This window comes from Cannabis sativa, chromosome X, assembly GCF_029168945.1.
Source record: "Cannabis sativa cultivar Pink pepper isolate KNU-18-1 chromosome X, ASM2916894v1, whole genome shotgun sequence".
Taxonomy (NCBI): Eukaryota; Viridiplantae; Streptophyta; class Magnoliopsida; order Rosales; family Cannabaceae; genus Cannabis; species Cannabis sativa.
In genome coordinates, this window is record NC_083610.1 from 82309432 (window position 1) to 82319389 (window position 9958).

General features: G+C 30.7%; 1 protein-coding gene across 3 annotated transcripts; it reads right to left on the reverse strand.

Moving 5' to 3' along the window:
* Positions 1 to 2241: 2241 nt before the first annotated feature.
* Positions 2242 to 5412, reverse strand: LOC115700360 (uncharacterized). Of its 3 annotated transcripts, none has more exons than XM_030627938.2 (3): positions 5104 to 5412; positions 3720 to 4501; positions 2242 to 2530 (listed from the first exon to the last, which is right to left on the reverse strand). In XM_030627938.2, exon 2 carries the CDS (start codon positions 4466 to 4468, stop codon positions 3767 to 3769), a length of 702 nt encoding a protein of 233 aa, XP_030483798.2. In that variant the 5' UTR covers positions 4469 to 4501; positions 5104 to 5412; the 3' UTR covers positions 2242 to 2530; positions 3720 to 3766. The 3 variants fall into 3 exon arrangements, with proteins under 3 accessions (XP_030483798.2, XP_030483793.2, XP_030483787.2); XM_030627933.2 differs by lacking the exon at positions 2242 to 2530 and adding an exon at positions 3341 to 3401; XM_030627927.2 differs by lacking the exon at positions 2242 to 2530 and having other exon boundaries at positions 3341 to 4501.
* Positions 5413 to 9958: the final 4546 nt, after the last annotated feature.

Genomic DNA, 9958 nt, shown 5'->3' on the forward strand with positions numbered 1-9958 from the left:
CTGTCAAAGTTTAAGGAGTATGGTTGGCGGGGTCTTCATTTGAGACTCGGCCTTGCAAACCCAATTGTAAACCGACCTACTCGATGGATACCACCTCCTTTTAATTTCTTTGCTCTAGCGACTGATGCTTCGATGGTTCTAGGGAGGGGCTTTCTTGGATTGGAGGGAGTGATATGAGATGTTGCAGGTGTGGTTTGATTGGTGTGGTCATATGGAGTGGTAGGTGATTTTTCTGTTAATGTAGCGGAGCTGCTTGCTATTCGTCTGGGCTTGACTCTCGCACATCATTATAGTTTCAGTATCTCCATTATTAATAGTAATTCTACAGTGACAATTGGTTGGATTAATAAGCTTCATTTTAATTTTAGTTTTCAGTTAATTTTATTAGATATTTTTCTTTATTAGTTGTTGTTGGTGGTGGTTCTTGCAGTGTCATTCTGCGAACGGTGAATGGTGTTGCCCACACACTGGCAACAGCTGTCACTAGTTTAGGAGAGTGTGTTTGGATGGATACTTGTCCACGATTTTTGAGTGCTTCTATAACATTGGATTTATCTTAATGGATTATGTCTTTCTTTCAAAAAAAATCAAGTACAATAAAACTGTAATATTTGTAAATAGCACGCCCCACTCCTTAACAAATTAAAAAATTCGAAAAAATGCCTACAAATATAAACAAAATTACTAAACGAGAAATTATCACACTATTCTACACTTGGTATTTTGCAAAATGTATCGATTGTACTTTCTATTTTGTTAAATGATTATTCAGACTTTGTGTTTCTTAAAATGATACAAAATAGTATCATAAACTCAATTTTTATCAAATTAAAATTTAATAATAACTTAATTTAGTGGTGTTATAATCAAACTACTTACATTTTTATATTTGCTCGTGTTAGAAATTGGAATCTGGTTAGTTATATTGAAAAAGAATTGACGAAAATTGAGCTCATGGTATTATTTTGTATCATCATACAAAATATATGATTCAATTTATTATTTAACAAAATAAAATCCGATTGATAGCTTTTGTAAAACATAGATGATAATATTTACCCATAATAAAAATTAACGAAGTACATTTTTTTATAACAAATGAATCATCAATACTATGCATAGTTTTAGCTAATTCTTCTTTAAAAAAGAAAAAATAAATAAATTACTCCATTCATTTTGTATAAAGTGAGCTTGTAGATTTATTTGCATTTCAACCTTTAGAGCAGAGTTTTATTGCGTGCTTGAACGAATTTTTAATGGAACAAGTGCATGAATACTTAAATGTATACAATCAATTTCATGTGGACTATATTCTTCATAGTTAATTGGACTACAATTTCTTTTTAAGCTAACATTTATGAACTAAATATGTTGATTTAAAGATGTTGATTTCTTGACTATATTTTAATTTTAACTATTGGCACAATAAATATAACATAATGCACGTAGATACTAACTATTACGTGATTTAGGCTAGTTCAAGTGACCATAATGTTATATTATTTTATAATATAATAAGTGTAGATTAAAATGTAATAATATATATTATTATGTGAATAATATGTATTAGGTGTTTGGTAAATAAATTGTGTAACATATAATTTATTTAACCTAAAATTGTAACCTACACTTTATAACATGGAGAAGAGTTACAAAGTTAATTGCTTTTGTAACTTTTTTTGGTTGATCATAATATTGTGTAATAAAAGAGATGTTACACAATTTGATGATAGGATTCAAATGGTTTGAAATATAGTTGTTACAAACTATATTAATGCTCATTTTATGAGAGAAATGAGATGGTGTGTTTGAATCCTAAGAGTGATCACCTAAACACTATATAAAGGAGTCTAATGTGCTCATTGAGAGATGAAGTTTTCTATCAAAAAAGCACATTGCTAGAAAACCCTAAGGCTTGATAATTCCTAAAGCTATTTCTTAGAGAGTTCCCTTAGTGCTTAGAGATAGGGGGAAATAAGCTTTTGGACAAAGGTGTAATACCTTGTTCAAGTCATGGTGATCCCCACTAATCTACACTCAAGGTTGTGAGTGAGTGTTTATATATATATATTATTCTCTTGTTATATATATACATATATTATATTACATGTGTTGTAATCTTCTCTTCTACCTTTCATATATATATATATATATGTAATATATATAGTGTATATATATATGTATTGTAACATATATTTAATCAATCTCTGATTTTAGTCCTTGTATTATTTTACAATAGAGTTGTAATAAATCTTAATTTTCTTCCATTGTTATAAAATCTCTAACACATAAGAGGGTTCGAGTCCCAAGTAATACATTGTGTAATATATAAACGCTTAAATAAAAAAAAAATACTAGTACATGTGTGTGTGTGTGCGCGCGCGCCCTCACATTCAAAGGAGGCCATTTGTTTTAGCAAGTTTTGAAACGTAATGAACAATCAGTGCTTGAAAAAAAAAGTTAATGAAAGAGGGAAATCATGAAAATGGACTTGATGAATTGGAATTTTGAACTTGAATAGCTTCTTTCTCTGCATGTTAATGTATTTTGGTAAGTGCAGAAGATGATAAATTACTATAGTTAACATAAAAATGTTACAACAATCTGATAAGTAGGGAATTTAAATGTATTGGAAAGCCTAATAACAATAACCAAGTTAATGTTGAAATTAACATTATTGAAGTTTGAAGTTTGAACTATAAAAATTATTTGAAAGTATAAAAAATAGAATGCAAAATTTGAAGGTTAGGATCACAGATGGTAATGTAAAGACTCAGATTTTGCTACAACATTTACTAAACCGACCAAAACTAAGAATTTGAATATAGTTCGATCATTTAAAATGTTTCATGCTAGTATCTTCCCTATTCAATTAGTAAACTATCTTAAACCAGAATTTCATTATTTTAAGCTTTTAAATCTTCTATATAAACAATAGATTGATGAAAACACAAATATAGTAGTATTTCAACACAGAAACGAGAAAACTGAGCTACATTTCAAAGATTAGTGTGAAAAACAGAACTGTCTACCGTCGAACGGAACCAACCCCAAAACGAACTTTGCACAACACTATGTATTGACATTCAACCAAAACAAGAACCACCTCTCCATTGCTCTTGCAGTAACACAAAAATGTCAATAACCTTACATTGAAGAAAGCTAATTTTATGATATCCTATTAAAACTGAAATCATTTGTATTTACCTAAATCTTAACATGCACCCTAAAAAAACTAGCATTTGATTCGCAGTCCTTGCTCTTGTCAATGAAGAAGAAAGCAAAACACTACACAACTATAAAAATTTAACTCCAATATCAACGATTCGAAGAAAGCAACTTCAGAAATAGTAGAATCCGTTTCATAAATCAACAAGCTAGTTTGTGAAATTCACCACAACCTAAGAAGAAGAAAAAACAAAACAGCAAAATGGCATAAGAGTTACATGACTACCACAACAGCACTTATCTATCCTAGTGAAGAGAACACACAAAATTTCGCCCATCAACAACATTGTGTATACATATACATTAGTTTACATCTACTACAAACAACGAACACACGAAAGCCATATTTCACATACTGATGAAAAACATAAACAACAACAGAAAATAAAAAGCTTCTCTAAATCACTATGTGATCATCTCCTGGAATAGAATACTAGTAGAAAAAGAAAATCAAGGACAAGATGTGCTAACAGATTTAAAGATATGCTTACCCTAGGTAACCACCGTTAGCAATTTCAGCCGTGACAGCGTTCTTAATCTACTGCCACAAAAGAGCAAGAACGACGCATATTAAAACAAACACAAGCAGCCTTTTCAGAAAATAATCCTGTTGTCCTTGAGTTGGGTGCCTATGGTACCTATGCACATTGCCACCGTGAAATAAATTAGAAAACCCATGAGGAAAACCGGCTGTGCCACCGTGCATTCCAGCATCAGGAAAACCATGCATCTGAATATTAAATAAAGATGGGATTAGACCACCAAAAGCTGCAGACAATGTGAAATTCCCTATTCTAGCACTTGCCAATGGAGCAAAACCTCCAAAGCCTGCCATGCCTCCCATGCCTGCCATGATTCCGTAATGATCACGAAACTCATTTGGGTCTGGGGGAGGAGCAGTTTCTGGCCTCTGCCCCGTGGGACGGTGTGGAATGTTATCATCAGGAATTGACTTTGATCTTGGATCAGTTGATGACTTTCCCCTACCATATAATGGAACCAACTTCTCCTCCTCAATAAGGGCCTTGCAAACTGGGCAATCCTTCGAGCGTGAGTGAAGGTGAAGCCATTTGTAAAGGCAAGGCCAGCAAAAAAGATGGCCGCATAAGGTCACAATCGGATCTTGAGCTAACTCAAAGCAAATGTTGCATTCAAAGCTACCTGCATCACCATTGTTATTAGCAGAGGAAGAAGGGTCTTGGGATGGCCTGCTTGGTGATCCACCAATCCCACTAGCCATCCCTCTGCTCTTGAACCCAAAATCTTCCAAGTCCTATACCAAAAGTATTACAAACTCAATTAACACTCAACACTCAAAACCTTAATCAAAGAGCAAAATATCCAAATGGCCCCTCGTCCCAACTCAAAAAGATTATCATTATACAAATCTTGAATTTAAAGTTCAAAATTAAAGCACAATGGTCAACAAAACCTCTGCAATTTTTCACAATATGTTTTTAAATGGAAAAATAACAACCAGAAGGACCATTCCTTTATCCATACAGATATTGGCAAAATGAAAAATTGATATATTTTACAAAAGCAAATTCAATGAAAGCCCATTACATCCACTCATCCTTTCCAACCAGACGCAACTGGGTACACCAACCATTTCAAGTCTTTAAATAGGGGGCAATAAATATCTATCTATCGAACTTAGCCGAAAAAAAAAACCTTAACAATTAATAGTAATAACAAATTAAAATAACCCAAATGTAACAACAGATAAAGGTAAAAGAAAAACTCAATATAAGGGAACAATTGTAAATTGTTTGTAATTAGCAGACGACATAAAAAATTCTATGGTGACGTTACTGACCAAAAACAAACCTAGTAATATGAGAAGTAAAAGAGAGAGAATAAGAAAGTACTAACCTTGAATTTGAAATAATCAAATATGGAGCGAAGAGATGGATTGAATTGGATAGGAAAGCAAAGGACCCAGTGGAAGAGGGAAGAGGGGTAGTTGGAAGCAAGGAGAAAGAGTGAAGTTTCGACGAAATTTATAGAAAATAAATAAAACTGGGAAAGAATTAATAATAGCAATGAAGGATGGGCTGCCAAAACAAGTTTGAACGTTGAAAGGCACAATCTCACCTTTCTTTCTTTCTTTCTTTCTTTCCTATGTTATGTTAGTTTGGTTTGTTGCATACTACTTACTTAGAGAGCCAATTATCATAAACGACGTCGTCTCCTCTTCATAAATAATCTATTTATTTTGCCTATTGTTTAACTTAACCAAAAAAAAAAATTGAAGGGATAATTATGTATTATGTTTTAAAAAAAAAGTTATATTTTTACGTTTAAAGAATTTTTTTTTATATTTTTACGATTTTTTATAAAAATTATATAAAAGTAATATGAAAATAACATCTAAATAATAAAAATAAAAATAATATATAAAAATCAACATGAAAAAACCATATTTTCTTTAAATAAAATAAAAAAAATTGTAAAAATATTTAAAATTTCATATTTTTGTAATTTTTTTTTGAGGAAATTACACTTAGTATGGGATTTTAAAAGTTCTTATGATAAATATGGCACATTTAAGTTTGGCCAATTTATATGGTATTTTTTTGTTTTTAGGTTTTTGTATGGTATTTGATATGCCATATATATGTAATTAGGTTTCTAAATCCCATATTTACTGTTTTTATTTGTTTAGGAAGTTTTATTTGTCATTGATGCCGGAAAAGTCACCGGAGTTTGTCTAAGTGCGTTTTAAAAGTCACCTGAGTAGCGGTCGGTGAAATATCGTCGGAGTTCTTGCCGTACTGGAAAATTCATCGGAATTGGCATTTTCGCCGGAAAAATCACTGAAAAATCACCAAGAAACCGGTTTCTTAAAGTCTAAGAAACCGGTTTCCTTGGTGATTTTTCCGTTGACAATGCCAATTCTGACGACTTTTCTGACGCTAGCAGCTACTCCGGCGACTTTTCCCGCACCGACAAGAAACTTCAAAAAAGTCATTAGAATTGGCATAGTCGCCAGAAAAATTACCAAGAAATCGGTTTCGGTTTCTTGATGAAGAAACCAGCTTTTTGGTAATTTTTCCTAAAATTTTTCCGACGACAATGGCCCGACGAATTTTCTAGCGTTGGTAGCAACTACGACGACTAATACACCGATGACTACTCCTATGACTTTTTCAACCAACGATAAACTCTAGGAAATTCGTCAAAATTGTCATTGTCAAATTTAAAAATTATCGGGCTAATCACCAAGAAACTGGTTTTTTCGGTTTCTTGATGAAGAAACCAGCTTTCTTGGTAATTTTTTTGTATTTTTTTTCTCTATTTGGTTGATTGATGAAACTGGTTTCAATTATTTTCAGTGTATATCATTTTTGTTTTGTTTTCATAATCTTTATTATTGTTGTGTAACAAAATTAGTTCCTTGATGAAGAAACCACTTTCTTGGTGAAGAAACCAGTTTCTTGATGAAAAAACCACTTTCTTGGTGATTTTTCTAATGATTTTGCTGGCGACAATGCCAGTTCTGACGACTTTTTTTACGCCGACAATAACTCTGGCGATTTTTCCAACACCGTGAACTACTCCGCAACTTTTTCGGCAGGACATCAAACTCCGGAATAGTCGTCGGACTTGGCATTGTCCTTTGGTAAAATTACCGAAAAATCACCAAGAAACCGCTTTAACATCAAGAAACCGGTTTCTTGGTGATTTTTCCAAATGACAATGCTAATTTTGACGACTTTTTTCGGCCAAGAAGAACTCCGGCGACTTTTTCGGCACCGACGACTACTCCGACGACTTTTCCGGTGCCGACAGTAAACTCCGGTGACTTTTCCAGCACGAGTGACAACTTCGGCAATCACTATAGTTTTATTTGTTTTATTTTTTTAAAAAAAAATAAATATGAAGGGAATTTTAATATTTTTTATGGTAATTTAATTAAGTTTTTATTTTTTATGAATTTTAAATTCAGATTTCTTTTTAATGTTTTGTATGGTTTTTTTTAGAAAAAAACCATATTTTTAGTTTGATTGGTTAGATAATTGTATTTACTTTTTATGCCATATTTATCATAACCTTAATAATTTTTCCCATATTTTTGAAAATAGCCCTTTTTTTTTATGTGTGGAATGCAAAAGGCCCTACTTTCGGGAACAAAATGGTTCTATATAAAGCATTTCACAGCTCAAAGATGGAATCCTCAAAAAATTTTCTTTTAAATTTGGAAAACTTTTTTATTTAGAAAAGGAGAGCATCTCTTGTATTAAATTATAAAAATTCTATCGTAGAATTAAAATTTAGTAGCTGCTAAATAATAAAAATCTCACAAATAACATTCATATGAGCCATGTACGGCAAAATAGGCATAATTTTTTCTTCTTTCTGATAGATTTTAAATAATATTAGTCATAGTTTGTTTTTCAAATGAACAAAAAATATTGTAAAAATTACACATATGGAAAAATTATAAAAATTTACTTTTTTATAGTATGAATAAAAAGTAATAGATTTTTTTTTTCTACATTTATATGAATTTTTTTATGCTACATTTTTGTAAAAAATATGGAAATCTCATATTTGTAAAACAATAAATAAATTTGATAAAACTTATAATAATAAATTTTGCCGAAAGAGTTATTGGCGCCAAAAAAGTTGTTGGTGCTAGAAAAGTCACCGAAAAAGTTATTGTTGCCGAAAAAGTCGTCGGAAAAATTAACGTTACTGGAAAAGTCGTTAGAAAAATCACCGTCGCTATAAAAGTCACTGGAAAATTTACCAAAAGTAGATGTCTGAGATATAAATAAAAATAGAGCCGGTTCTATAACATAATAAATAAAAATAAATAACACAAAATAATTCAAATCGGTTATAATTGAAATATAACTTGTTCTAAGAGTTTACTTTTTTATGGCATAAATAAATAATAAGTCATCAGAAGTAAATGTCCCAAATATAGATAAAAATAGAACCAGTTCTATAATATAATGAATAAAAATAAATAATACAAAATAATGCAAACCGGTTATAATTAAAATATAACCGGTTCTAAGAGTTTACTTTTTTATGACATAAATAAATAATACCATGGGGTTATGGATTTTTTTTTTTTTTACATTTATATGAATTTTTTATGTCATATTTTTGTAAAAAAAAAAAAGTAGAGATCCAATGTTTTAAGTTTTCTCAAAGCTCAAAATTCTAAATCATCTCATATTTTAAGGTGAAGAGCCTTGTAAAAATATACTTAGGAGGAACAAGTTGAACTCTGAGTAGACTCGAGAGAACTGTGTTGTAGCTCTGTTTGCTCAGCCATGGAAGCATGAGGTTCAGAGGATTGGCTAAGGAAGCCAGAGCTGTGGAGGTGTTGAGGAAAATTGAGTAAAGAGGGAGTGAGAGGATTAGAGAGAAGGCTAAGAGAATGTTGCAAATGATGAGAGGGAGAGATGAAGGGGAAGATGAAGAAGGTGACTAGAAAGTTGCACTGCGAATTCACTGGGTCAAGGTACCAAGTTGGTGGTGTCGGAAGGAATATGCATATGTTACACAGTGCAAATTCAATAAATTTTTAATTTTCAATATTATTATTATTTTTCTTTCCCAGTTTTTATTTTTTTTATCTTTCTTTTAGGTTTAGTCTCTGTAAATTTTTTATTTCGGTCCAAAAAAGAAAGGAACAAAAAAATATTGTAATTATTAGTGTTGTTTTTGGAGGAATGGTTTTGGGCTGACTCCGTACTGAGTTTGGCAATTGGACATTTTTGGAGTAGATATGGTATGAGTGTAATTATTTGGTGGATTGGAGCATGTTGAATGAGTGTTTTTCTTTAAGTTATTTTATTTAACTAGTTCTTGTGTGTGAGTTTATATCTTAGTTGTTTTACGGAACCAGTTTTTTGTATCAAATTTTAAACTAGTTAATAAATAAAACCGAATTCTTTATATTATATTTGAGTTATTATTTGTGTTTATCTTTTTTCGTTATAGAACTCGTTCTTTTCACATTTATGCCTCAATATTTTTTTAGAATTGATTCTCACTTTTTTTTTTAAAAAAAAAATTATAACCGATTTTATGAGATATTTTATTGTGGAACTAGTTTTATTTTTAATTTATGTTTCAGTATTTTAGGAACTGATTTTCTATTTTTTTAAATTGTAATCGGTTTGAGTTATTGCATGTTACTTGTTTGTATTCATTATGTTATATAACCGGTTGTATTTTAGTTATAACCAGCTTGAGTTATTTCGTGTTATTTATTTTTATTCATTATAACACTGTTATAGAACCGACTCTATTTTAATTATAACTGGTTTTAGTTATTTTGTGTTGTTTGTTTTTATTCATTATGCTACCAAGTCGGTTATATTTGAATTATAATCGGCTTGAGTTATTTTTTGTTATTTATTTTTATTTATTATGTTATAGAACCGGTTCTATTTTTATTTATATCTGAGACATCAACTTCTGGTGACTTTTTTAATAACTTTTTCGGAGACGGTGACTTTTCTAACGACTGTTTTGGCATTGGCGACTTTTTTGGTCTTTTCCAGCGCTGGTGACTTTTCTGGTGAAACTTATTATTACAAGTTTTACCAAATTTATTTATTGTTTTTTCCCATATTTTAAACTTTAATAATTTTTTAATTTCGTATTTTTTTGCATTACTTATTTATGTCATATAAAAAGTAAATTCTATTACATTTTCCTATATTTATGAAAAAATCCCAAAAATATTTGTGTTAGACTTTTC